Here is a 13,990-nt window from a genome sequence, read left to right as displayed (position 1 = left end):
CAGTGTAATAATATTGATAAAAGATGCTTTTTAATTTAACGCCGTTTTCTCACTAAGTGCGCTCTACCGATAGTTTACAAACCAAACAGATATGAACTATCAGATAGATGTCGACTTTGTGTCTGCTTTACCTCTTACGTTAATAAATTAAACACACGCCATCCCCGGAGTTCACTTTAACATATAATGATCAATTTAATGAGACAATGAGTCGCGTAAATCATTACATAATTCATCTTAAATTACTTTTCTATTGTAAGTAAGAGTAAAACGTGCCGTATTCAGAGGTAAATTATAATTAGTTTTTACAATCCATTGTTGTGGAAGATCTTATTTTTCTTGCCGTTTGCAATCGTTGCTAGATACTTATTCCGAATAATTAGTCATCATGATAAATATACGTAAAATCATACTATCTTTGTCCTTGGATCTGTTTTGTGTTTCAAAAAAATTTAACACTTCGATTTTTTGGAACCCGTTGTGATAAATGTTTTTTTTTATTTCTAGGTCGAGAAGCCTGTTACCGAAGGCCTTTCGCATAGAACACGCGACCAGTGGGAAATCGACCGATCCTCCCTGAAATTCGCCAGGAAGCTCGGCCACGGCCAATTTGGCGAAGTATGGGAGGGATTGTGGAACAATACAACGCCTGTCGCTATTAAAACATTGAAGCCTGGTACAATGGACCCCAAGGATTTCCTCGCGGAAGCCCAGATTATGAAGAAACTACGACACAATAAATTGATTCAGCTGTACGCTGTGTGCACTCTTGAAGAACCCATTTATATTATAACTGAACTCATGAAGAATGGTTCCTTGTTGGAATACTTGCAAGGTGAGTGATATTTAAACATTAAAGCTTTGTATGAAACTAATGTCGATGATCTTATATAAACTTTGTTTTTATGTAGATCTTCGGTAAAAAATCTTGAATGTCTCTTATATTTTTTATTGTTTATATCGTAAGAGATAAACTAGATTAAATGCATAAGATTTCTCAATCCTGTTTCTTAGAGTAGTCCTACGACTTATTGACTTCCTTGTTTGGATGTTTATCCATTTCTTTTGGCAACTAAAATTTTTGTTAACACAGGATATTTCTTTTAAAATCGTAAATTACTGACAAGAAAATATATAACTATTAAGTTTTACAATATGAGTAAAGTCACACAAGTTCCACATATCTTCTATATCCGTTTGTAACCCTTATATAATATATAACAGTAAAGTTGAACATAAAACTAACCACCTGTACTTATATACGTAATGGAAAAATAAAAGGTTATGCAAACAGTTTCCTTCTTATTTTTATGGTGGTATTTTTATTGAATTGTAACGCGTTCTGTTGCATATTTTACAATGAGTGTATTTCATAAGTGTTAAACAAACAAATGCGACAAAGAGGAACTTCATGTCCGTGACATAAAATATATTGTAAAAATGTGACTCATGGTATGTTATCTCATTTACTTCGAGTTGAGGAAGTCATGAACCTTATTTATTTTAAATCTTAACTATATAATATCAATGTGAGTAACACCAAAGCTTTGACGTTTATAATTATTTTCGTGGGTCCAATAAGAAACACCTTTATAAATTATATTTAACTCTGTTTATTTTTTTTAGTTTTAGTATAAACATGTTAACACTAAAAACCCACCATTAGGTGGCAATTCGAACGCTCTTATCCATCCCTGTACAAAACAAAGATGTTAGTGTAATACAAAATACGTAGACTTATTTCGTAGAATAATTTTATAGGACATCGTAATTACATTTAATTTAAGTAATTTGTTAAGAGACTTGCGTTATGGTACAATGACTTATTTGTATTGTCCAGGCAAAGGTCGTGGTTTGAAGCTGCAACAGCTGATCGACATGGCGGCGCAGATCGCGGCCGGTATGGCGTACCTCGAATCACAGAACTACATCCACCGCGATCTCGCAGCAAGGAACGTGCTCGTGGCCGACGCTAACATCGTCAAGATTGCTGACTTCGGACTCGCGAGACTCATCAAAGTAAGTGGTCGTCTGAAACAACATGTCGCGGACGTTTATTTTCTGCTCATTTATGTGAAGTTTCATTTGACGTTTTCAATGCGATTAGGACGAAAGCATAATATACACGTGCCAAATTTTAGCTCTTATGCTGACAGTTACATACCATACGGAACTCGATCAAGTGGGAATTGAATTTGATTCTCTAACTGGAAATTTCTGCCGACGAAGTTTTTTAAAGAAAATGAGAGATGCCTATGTTTTAGTTTAGTTGTTTTTCGTTGTTTGTACAAAGTTGCTAATGTTCTACGCATACTGGAAATGCAATAAACATTATAAAATACATTTATCGTAACCGCTTTTCAATACAACATTAAATGTTTTTATAACTGATGCATTAAGAAAGTGAATTGAAATCTCCGCAAATAGATAGTCGACTTTCTCGACCCTCTTGTCACTTTCCTATAACTTATTCTATACAATTGATGGGTTCCTTTTTTGTCGTGAGTTCTAAATGTCATTACAAGATACCACAGACGATTTAAATCGCAAGGTTAACGCGAAAGGTCGTGTATTTGCTTTTTATTTAATCTTTCATACTATGCATACGGAGCGGCTACGTCATTTTTTTTTCTCTATCGCGGATATACAATTAACTTGGAAGTGTTTTGGTTTGTATTATTTACCTACGTTAATTGGAATATTAGCAAATAATAAATTAAACTTTTACAATTCTTTTGAATATAAAATGACTTATCGTTGGTTTCTAAAACCAAAATTCCTGTATAAAATATCTTGTTTCTCTGTTTTTTTTAAATAAAATAATAGGGATGACACTAAAACTGTGGGTCTCAGAAACCAACTATTAATAATTCAATTGAATAAAGCAAAAAATATTTTTATTACGAGCATTCGAAACCGATATAGATGGAAATCAGTGATTTTTGTATGTAGTGTTTTTGTGGTGAATATATTTAACAGAGCTATGTTTTGTAGGAGGATGAGTACGAGGCTCGTGTCGGTGCTCGCTTCCCCATCAAGTGGACGGCGCCCGAGGCGGCCAACTACAGCAAGTTCAGCATCAAGTCCGACGTGTGGTCCTTCGGCATCCTGCTCACAGAGCTCGTCACATACGGACGCATACCTTATCCAGGTGAATATACTATCAGCTCATATGATAACTTTGCCTTTTCACTGCTAAAAACACGTATACAACCATATTGTCGTCCCTCTCTTTGAATAAAAAAAACAAAACAAGTTTTAGTACAATTATTAAAGCAGTGGATTAAAAAAAACTGCTACATTCCATTTCATAAAAATAACTTAAATATCAAATTACTATTAAATTTACGTATTGTTGATGTGAATTTAATATTTATAGTTAAAAATAGACACAAACAGATTATATAGTCGAGGGAAATTTGTATCAAATGATGGTATGAATTATGTATAATATTGCAAGTTTAGCTTATACAACTTTGGTTGGAGTGCACTGCACGATGCACATGCAGCCTTATATAACATACGATATCCCTTTACAACACTACGAAATATATAATATGTACCATATACACCTTTTATCATAAAAAGGAAATATTTTTTTCTCATACAATTACAAAGAAATTTCATGTAATTTTGTAATATTACACCAATTTATGCAAATGTCTGATGAATCACTTGATTATGTTTCAAGAAATTCAAACCCGTTTAGAAGGGAAAACCGCAAAGTAATCATATTATAACAACATTTTTTCCTTCTTTTAAACGAATCTATTTCCTCAAATCTTGTTTTGATCATTGAGGAAATTCTTATTTTGTAATGAAAACTACTCATGATTATTTTTTTCGAGAAATATAAGAAGCCTATAAAATCCCACCACCATTTTCAACAAACTGTAAACATTCACTGGGTTGTTAAGTGTATTCATTTTACAAAAGTTGATATAATGTCGTAGTTGCCTGTACTAATAATATTGTGTTATATCGCAGGCATGACGAATGCGGAGGTGCTGCACCAAGTGGAGCACGGGTACCGCATGCCGTGTCCCCAGAACTGTCCCGCAGCGCTCTACGAGATCATGCTGGAATGCTGGCACAAGGATCCGCTCAAGCGGCCCACCTTCGAAACGCTGCAGTGGAAGCTCGAGGACTTCTTCACCATGGACAACTCAGAGTACAAGGAGGCCTCCGCCTACTGAGCCCGGCCCTCCCTGCCGGCGCACCGACACGCGCACATGCATCATGTCAGTACCACACCCCAATCCCAAAAGTTGATAATATATGATAAAAGCAAGCATAAAAGCAAAAGTAGTACAACACTGATTAATTCGAATTTATTCAAATTGTTTCATTAAAAAAATATATATATTCAAGCTGTATAGCTTATAAAATCATGACTTATCCAGAAAGCTATCTGTATAGATAGCTTTCTGGATAAGTCATGATTTTATTCTATTAATGAATATTATTTTTAATGATGTGTTGTATAATGAGTTTGCTTTATTTGCAGACGCCAGGCCTGTACCACATGCCGCCGGAGCTGCAGCTGCTGCATACCAGCGCTTCCATGCAGCACCTGCAGCACGTGCAGCTGCACCAGCTGGCGGCGCACCAGGCGCTCGGACAGCTGCCGCCCGCTCTCGCGCCTCTGCAACACCCGGCGCTCGCCCAGCTGCAGCACCCGGCGCTCAGCCAGCTGCAGGCGCACCCCGGCCTCGCCCAGGTGCAGACGCTGCAGGCGCACCCGGGCATGCCCCAGCTGCAGGCGCACTCGGGTGTGGCCCAGCTGCAGGCGCACCACGCGGCCGTGGGTCAGATGCAGGCGCACCACGCGGCCGTGGGTCAGATGCAGGCGCACCACTCGAGCTTGGGGCCGGTGCGGTCGCGGCCGCTGTGCCACCACCACGCGCCGCGCCACGCCACCTAGCGGCCGAGCCTCGCACCCGCCTCCGCTCCGTATGTACAGGATTTGCACAAAACAGTATCAACCGGCTATTTTGCTTTTCGACGTACATACGGCGGGGATGCACGATTTTAGCGATATTGAAAGCGATAAGCGAAATATCGATATTTCTTGTGCATGTATTATTTCTTAATGTAAAAATGATTTGTTATTATAAGTTTTCTTTTCGCTTACTCGTGATCGACGTTGATAATTATCGTGCATCTCTAAGAGGACTTACGTGATGCGACATCTCGTCACACCGCGCGCCCTCGCAACTACTTGACTATCTCATCCTCAACTATAGCAATACACGTTGTCTCAGTAAATGAAATTATGTAAACAAAGATAATGTTTTTAATTTTCTTAACTTTATGAATATTTCCAATTTGCTAAGTGTATTAAATCAAAACATTGTCAATCTCAGTGCCCTCCATGTATGCGTTACTTTCTAATCGATAGAACCATATTGATTTATAATAAGACAAAAACGAATGATTATAAAATCGATTTGATATCGCCCGAAATAAATTGTATCGAATTTAAAATGTATGAAAAAATTTAAATTGTAATGATAATGAAAAAAATACTTGGAAACTTCTTATCCCTGTAATTATCCAATATGACAAACGTAGAAATTTTCTATGTAATTTAAAGTAAACTTTTGTACTTCATACTATCAGCGTTGTCTGACCTTAATCGATTATTTTAAGAACTGTAAGTTTTATCCGAATGTTTAAAAGTCCTAAGGTTATTGCAAGAATTTTTCGAATAATTCAACACAATACTTTACAGCTAGGCTAGGCTTAAGATATGCTTGCCGGTGCTCTAATGCAAAATATTTATTTTTTATTTAATCGACACCTTTAAATAATCTAATATTCTTCTAACTTCGCTTGCTTGCAATTAATAGAACACATTTTTTTTAAGAAATGGCTTTTTTTATTAAAATTCCGTTTGAGCATTTAAAAGTTCTTTGCTGTAAGTGTGAAGAGTTGAAATTGTCACTATAACTACATAAATTCATAAATCATCAAAAAACTTTTTTTATATATGTCACGTTAGTTGACATCTTGTGATTATCGAGATTCTTTGAAAAATTACTAAATAAATAGTCACATTAGATTGATATTTGAATCATTTGTTGTCCATTTTATAGCTACGATAATGTAATATTGTCAAATAATATTAATATTGTTATGAAATTGTATGCGCTATGTATGTGAGGGGCTGTATGTATGTCTGTCCGTTGAGTTGTCGCTTGGCGGCGCGGAGGAGTGGCGGCGCGGAGGCGCGGTGTGCGAGAGTTCGCGTGTCTTGGCTTCATCGATTGTGGCTCCATCTATGAACTGTGCGTGTTTCGGAGGATATTTACGTTCGGCAGGGATCATTTGTCGTTATGCACGACTATTGTAAAGATGTTTACTTTGACGGGCGCATATCCAATAGGTATTCTCACCTATGTATACCATTTTTATTGTAGAAATATTATTGGTGATAGATGCCAAATAATCCTAATAAAGAACTGAACTTTTATATACATATTAACTGTTCTGAGGGTATTTAGAATTTAGGACTTTATTTATGTAATTTAAACGCAATTAGCTTTTCTAAACGCTATTTATGTATTAAGTGACTTTATTTATATATATTTCTAAGTGACTCATTAATATTTTACATTTTTCGCAATTTGAGTTTCCTATATTACATCATTTTAATACAAGTAATGCTCAAGATTCAGGAAGTTTTATTGTTTTTTATCGGAAAACAAATCCGAAATGATATTTATTTTGTGCCAAGAAAATTAAGTTTAAGTCACTTTTTATTGATGCCACAAATTAAATTTTAATTTTAATTCAAATATATATTTTTGCTCCTTTCTTTGGACCCTGGGAAGATTATTGGCCTAAGTAAATAAGTATTTTTCAATGTGTAGGTTTTGTATTAACATAGCGTTTATGTTAAGAGGATTGTTTTAAATATATTATATATAAACAAAATAACAGTTATATTCATTAGTTGTAATTACAGTTGCAAAATATATATTATATAAGTGCAATATTTTTTAAATACCCGGTGCTTAGTATAGTACGAAACAGTGTAATTGGTTATCAGAGAATCTTTCACATCCTCAGAACATTTAAGAAAAATAGAAGTATATAAGAGAGTTACGAATTACGACCATAAATTTAATATTAATACGAACAGTTTACAAATAATTTTATTGCACTAATTGTAAATAGTATCTAAAGTAGGATCGAATACGAGTTTTTTTTTTAATTTTGAAATGTCATTTTAATGTGCTACAACAAAGTGTTCTGACTCAACCATTCCAATGTACATCGCATTCAGTAGTTTAGTGTTGGATTGATAAATGTGACGGAAATTATATATTTTTAAGATTGAACCAATTCGCACAAAATACGTTTTTATATCGACTTTGTGGTGCCTCGTAAATTAACGTCACAAATTCACCTTCACCCGGGACTTGACCATGCAGGATACTTATCTAAATAAAAATATTTTTGCTCTAAAACTAAATTATTAACTATTTATTAATTCTATTTAATGAAATGTACGATTTTTTGAAATTTTTTCATGTGTATTTCAAATCAGAACTATTTAAAGTATCCAGGCATGGGCTAGTCACAGAGTTTTTTTTTATTACACTGTGGATAAAGCACTTTTTGTATAGGATTTGGATTTAATGAATTGTTTGTACACAAAGGCATCAGATGATACGTCGATTAAGTATTATAAAGCGGAAGAATACTTGATATTATTGAAAAAGTAGTATTTAAAGAATCCCAAAAGTATTTACTCCCCCTTGTATTGTTTTCTAATTTATTTAAGTAATATATTCGTTCGTAAGTTATATAGCTGTATAAAAACGCTTCAAAGCTTGATGCTTGATCGCAATAGCTAGGTTTCGCTATATCTGTCTCATATGGCAATAATTTAATAATTGTATTCAATATTTTATTATTAGTTAGCCAATGTTTTTTTTTTTAAGTATTTTTACGTATACAATGTCGCCATCACAATAATTACGAGGATCGATCGGATGCGTAGAAATAAGCTAAGAATGAATGTTAGTTATATAAAGTAGATGTTATTTAGTAATTGTTGCTGTGTTACATGACATTTGTGCGTGGTTTTCACTGATGTACAGCCATTGCGAAGTATTTGGCAGAGGTTAGAAAATGAATTGGAATATAGAGTGCGACTGAAGTTAGTTGATACTGTAACGCGTGAGCTAAGGTCTTATTACCTCCGAGTATCAATTAAATGTATTTTAGTTTCCCGAAGGCCGATGTTACACTTTCGTACAAACGTCTGTCGACTGCCGATAGTGTAACATCGACCTTAATATGGTTATGATTATTATATTTCACTTACTTGTAAAATTTTTTAACACAACAATAAATTTAAATGTGAAAAATATTTTTTTGGTTTTATTTTTACAAACGACAATTTCAGTATAACAGAATCCAGAAACAAAAAAATTAAGAACTAAAATGTGATTTGAAAAAAAAATTATGATTTTGTCTTCCAATTCCGATATACTAACACAATGTTAGTTACCATCTAAAGGTTTTTTTTTAAATTTCAATTTTATTCAAACATGTTTATTTTATTAATTCTGTGCTTATCTTATTTCCATTAAATTCAACAATACAGGTGTCGGAACCATATTATTAGGGTAAAAACATTAAAATAAAACTCTTCTAGGTAATTATATTTCTTAATCTATCACATACAACTGTTATTCTCTTTTTACATTCATCAGAGATATGCTTAGTACTAGACAATAACAAGGAATCATTTTCAAGTCTCTTTACAATATCTAGAAATTGGTCATCTTCGAGCTTTACTTTTTTACTTGCAGGTTCCTCTGCAACTTCAATAGTAAACAAATTATCAATATCCATTTCGAAATTACTCTTTAATTTAATTTTATCTGAATCTTCATGTATAAATTTATTCTCCATACATTTATGTGTATATTTACAATCGGCTATTAACATCCATTGTTTGTTTCCTTCATTAATATTTTTATTTTTAATATGTTGCCACATTTTTTGCAGTTCTGATGAAGAGTTAATTATTTTCCCAACTATATTTTTGATTTTTTTCTCCTTATTATATTTTAATAATTCTCCCAGAGTATAATGTTGAACTAGAGGTTCTGTTTTTAGAAGTAAATACTTGAATGTTTCATCTATATTTTGGTCTATTGATAAATTTGGTTCATCGGCAAAAAAATAAAGTGATATTTTGCAATATAAAGGTATTAAGAGTAATATCAATTCATTATTTCCTGTTAATATTAACTTGGATATAATATGAAATACCTGAAAAAAAAACAACGAACTTTAAGCTTGATTTGTGAAGAAATTTATAATTTAGGAAACAAAGTATTTAAAAATAAATGCCATTACCGTTAAGACATTTTCAAAATAGACAAATTTTTCTATAATTTCATTGGTCAATAAAACCAAAGCTTCCACATATGAATAATACCAGAAAATACTATTTTCTATATTTTTAGGTAATGAGAAAAGATTTTTTGGACACGCTTTAACCCAAGCTTTTACAATGCTATCTATTATATTAGAATTTAATTCCGTAAAGCAACAAGTTGAAGCAACTTTCATTATTTTAATCTGTAACAAGAATAAATTTAATACATCATAACATATGAGCATTATTAACAACTTTTTTTTTCTCAAAACAATATTTTATTTCAAAATAAAAAAAAACTCTCATAATGTATCCAACTTTTAGAAATTGCTAAAGAAACCTTACCAACTGCTGCATATCATTTTCCATGTAATCAGAGTTTGTTAGCTTTTTTAATTCAAACAATAATTTTCCAAGTAAATTCTCTTCTGTTGCAACCCTTATATTTTCTGGTAAATTTTTAATCTTAATAAAACTCCATAGATTATAATATTTCTCTTGAATTTCATATTGCTTTTTAACCAAAACTTTATAATGGTTAGGTAAAATTTCAAAAAGTCGTCTAATAATCTGTCCCAATTGAATTTCTTGAGGAGAGTTTTGAAACGAAGCATTTAACTCCAAATTTTCGTATATTTTACATAAAGATGTCACAGTAGGTACAATGTATTGAGAATCTGTGAGCCTGTAAAGTTATTTTTATACAATTAAAGTATGTAACTAAAAATTAATTGTGGTTATTTTAACGGTCAAATCAACCTATTTTACTATAAAATAATCTCGCATAAGATATGGGTAAACATTTTTTTACTGAAAATGAAATGACCTGAGTTAAAGATATATTCATAAGAATAAATTACAATTAACAAGCTGCCAGAATGATTTTTCGAAAAACGAAAAAAAAAATTGTCCAAAACCATTTGAAAACACCTAAAAATATAGTAATACCTTATTTACATTGCTCATATACTTATTATTTACATATGAATGGAAGTATGTCTTATCGGACCCATAGTCCGACAAGGCCTGATTGAAACATTAGCTTGTCGAACATATAGTCCGACATGGCAGCTAATGTGTTAAGAAACCTACTATAAATATGAAGCCATCTTAAATATCGTAGTAGCATAGAACATGTCAAACTTACTTTGCCAATAAGACCCAATAATGTGTCACAAACAAAGCCTTTGAACAATTATCTCCCAACACAGCATCGCATAACTTTTCTTCCAATACTGAAAACTCTTCGCCTCTCAAACTCATTGATAATGCGACTAAATTAACAAGCAAATTATCTTCCAAACTTTGTTCTTCACTGTCTTTATGAGTCACCTTTGAATTAAGCCACACTTCACCTACAATATTATACACGTTAAACAATCTATATGTAATCTGTTTAATATACATACTGATAAATGCGAATGTTTAGATGGATGGATAGATAGATGTTTGTATAAGGGTATATCCAGAACGACTGCATGGATCTACTAATTAAGTTTTTTTTTTATTTTGCGCGGACGGAGTCGCGGGAGACAGTAATATTAAATAGTAATGAAATAAAATCAAAAATAATTATGTCATTTAAGATTAAAATACTTACCATAAGGTATGATGTTGAATATATATTCAATTAACTTGTTTTTTGGAACATTTAAATTCAGATCAGTATTTTGTAGAGTACATTTAATTGTTGATATCAAAAGTAATAGTAAACCATGTTGTTTATCCTCACTCACTTTTCTTATATCACTTTGAAGTAGACACTACAAGTAGAAATATAATTTATATCTGTCACACTGTCACTTAATAAATATTTAAGGATTACTTTAGTGTAGTATTTTAAATGGACGGAGGAGGGTACAGACTAAAAACCGATATACTATTTACCCTCTTTCTTATTAGGTAGCAAACAAACAAGCAGCTGCCTAAATTCGTCCGTATTTACAGATGTATGCCTACTTTAGGCAAGGTCATGCACAGAAACGGAAAAAAAACATTTCTATTCCCATCCTATTCATTTAAGAAAAATTTGGAAAGGGGAAAACACTAAAATTAGGCCTCCAGCATGCAAGATTGTGTGAAGCACAATAACTGATAAGTAAGTGACCCAACCTAGCAACTTACATCAAAGAATCTTCTATCAAGTAGGAGTTGAAATAATAACTCTTGTGTTATCTTAAAAATAAGTAAATTAACTTGACTTATAAACTGCTGTGACTTGTTTAACTGTTCACGCTGAATTGTACCATCACACCTTAAAAGTTATAAAAATCTATGTAGGTTTTTTATAATGAAAATGTTTATTGCAGCACTGAGGTATTAAAATCCAAAATTATGACATGACATATAAAACAGAAAACTTTAGTTAAATCTATTATATATTTTAAATATATTTGTTTATACTCACATATAAATAGAAATCAAAGTCTGTAGAACAATATCATAATTGTTTCTTGCTCCATATTTGAAGATATCGCTTAGTTTCGTTAATATCTTAATAATGAAACTGGCAATTTTCAATGAACGTAAAACTATTTTTTCCTCTTGATCAATCTTTAAAGATATCAAAAATCATAGCATATTATGAAAATATATTAAAACTATTTGGAATAATAATTTTAAAATACAAACCTCTAAAGCTGTTTTCAAATTAGATCCAATCAAACCACACAAGAGTTCAGTACATTGGTTATAAATGTCTTTATCCATTAAGCTCTCAGAATATTTAGTACATATCCCTGTATAAGCCTTTAACTGCTCTGCCATTGTCTTCACATCCAAAGCTTGGACTATCTCACTTATTTTCAAATTGATGTCAAGAGCTGTAATAAGTTTTACAATTCAAATAATAATGTAATCTTTGCTAAAACTGTAATATAATCTAATTCAGAAGTAAGGAAGGCACAATATCTCTACATATTACCAATGTGAAGAAATTAGTGATAGATTTAGGGGCTCAAGGCATAAACATATTTTAAGACCTGAATACTAAGCAATGATTTATTGAGTTGTATTTTCATGTCTTAAAACAACAAATATCCCCAAATGGAGATGGGAACAGAGTTCATAAAATGTTTCTTTTTTTTTTAAAGATGAAAAATGAATAACTTCAATGAAAGTTTAAGCTCATTGTATTTTGTAAGTTATACTATGGCCATTGTAAATGAATTGAGTACCTTTGAGAAGAATATATTGTTGTTCAACAACCATCATATCAAATATAAAATGCTTCTCTAATATCATCAAATATGTATGTTGCAATTCATGACAAGTACGAAATAAATCTTTTAATTCTGTCTCAACAACCTTTAAAAAGTTTCCATATAAGTTTTCACTGTAATAAAACATATACATTCATTTGCTTAAATTATAAACATCTTATAATGTTAATTATAAATACAGTAAAAATTAATTACCTATCTTTGCAGTGAGTAAAAATATTTAAAATAATTTGACCAGTGGTTGTGGGAAATGTTTTTAAACTTTCACATGACAATGCAACTGTTTCTATCAGAGTTTTCAGAAAACATGACAACTTTTGTAAGAGAATAACGGCATCTTCTAAGTAACTTTGTAATTCCACAGATTGAACATCAGTACTCTCTACTGTAGAACTTATTAATTCCAGACACTGAAATTTAATGTTTATTTGTCAGTTGCAATTATAATTGAATAAAGGGTTAAGGGTTACTACAAAAATGGAAAGTCCAATTTAAATATAGTAATTCTTCTATATTTAGTTCTAAGTTATTTGCCAATAATCAAATATTAAAAATTGTAAGTGTGTACGTATTTTTTGGACTTACCTGACATACACAAACGCAACAATCTTCAAGGCATAAAGTAAATTTTTGTGCAAATGAGGGTTCTTTGAATATACTTTCTGTGCTAAGAAATTCTATAGTTTTTGTCAATAGCATTTTATAAGGTGTACTATTAAACTGTTAAAAATTATATGTTAACGAAATTATATGACGAGGCACGCATTTTTAATAATCACAATTATAATTAAAAGGATACGATATGTGGACTATCTTCAATCATGCTATTTTCCAAGAAAATATCTGAATTTTGAGAATTATTCATGTTAATTTACTTGATGGTATTTTGATAGTATAATTCATACAGTAATTACCAAATCAACATTTTGATTAATTATTAAAATTCTAAAATATGTTACGGTAAATTGAAAACAAAAAGGAGTTACCGCCATAAAGTTTGAAGTTACTGACAATTGTCAATTTTTTTTAAATTTTATGACATGGTAACTTAGACCTTTAGGTCATTGTCAAAAACAAATTTGCACCAACCAACACTGGCATTTGATTTGGTCAAAGATTTTATACGTCCGGAAAAAAAATTGTGACAAAAGGTCACACATTTAATGTGTTCTCTTTTCTCTCATCATTAGGATAGCTCTATTTCTAGACCCAATAAAGTGGTACTGTTTAGGCGACCGTCGATTCTTCGCAACCCGCGCGAACCACAACTTTGTAAAGGTAGGTGAATGTTCGGTTTTTCACGACCGAGACCTGCGTGACCGCGACGGCGCAACCTTTTAAATTTTTCCTAAGGGCCATAATATGA

General features: G+C 32.1%; 2 protein-coding genes across 3 annotated transcripts in view; one reads left to right on the top strand and one right to left on the bottom strand.

Moving 5' to 3' along the window:
• Positions 1-4,597, top strand: part of Src42A (Tyrosine-protein kinase Src42A) — a 56,002-nt gene extending 51,405 nt beyond the window's left edge. For both annotated transcript variants that reach the window (XM_013307417.1, XM_013307416.1), the window contains exons 4-8: positions 508-835; positions 1,841-2,019; positions 2,995-3,151; positions 3,988-4,241; positions 4,508-4,597. In XM_013307417.1, the coding sequence (XP_013162871.1) occupies positions 508-835; positions 1,841-2,019; positions 2,995-3,151; positions 3,988-4,196 (873 nt within the window). In that variant the 3' untranslated portion in view covers positions 4,197-4,241; positions 4,508-4,597. The remainder of the gene's footprint in view (positions 1-507; positions 836-1,840; positions 2,020-2,994; positions 3,152-3,987; positions 4,242-4,507) is intronic.
• A 4,053-nt stretch (positions 4,598-8,650) lies between these two features.
• On the bottom strand, positions 8,651-13,594 carry LOC106114093 (uncharacterized protein C1orf112 homolog). The gene is made up of 12 exons (XM_013307179.1): positions 13,424-13,594; positions 13,210-13,344; positions 12,820-13,034; positions 12,580-12,737; positions 12,035-12,225; positions 11,811-11,956; positions 11,528-11,657; positions 11,004-11,166; positions 10,551-10,758; positions 9,749-10,088; positions 9,382-9,606; positions 8,651-9,294 (listed from the first exon to the last, which is right to left on the bottom strand). Exons 1-12 carry the CDS (start codon positions 13,487-13,489, stop codon positions 8,668-8,670), a joined length of 2,604 nt encoding a protein of 867 aa, XP_013162633.1. The 5' UTR covers positions 13,490-13,594; the 3' UTR covers positions 8,651-8,667.
• Positions 13,595-13,990: the final 396 nt, after the last annotated feature.

Source organism: Papilio xuthus, unplaced genomic scaffold (assembly GCF_000836235.2).
Source record: "Papilio xuthus unplaced genomic scaffold, Pxut_1.1 DF828142.1, whole genome shotgun sequence".
Taxonomy (NCBI): domain Eukaryota; kingdom Metazoa; phylum Arthropoda; class Insecta; order Lepidoptera; family Papilionidae; genus Papilio; species Papilio xuthus.
Note: the sequence above shows the minus strand (reverse complement) of the source record. Positions and strands in the feature narration are given on the sequence as shown.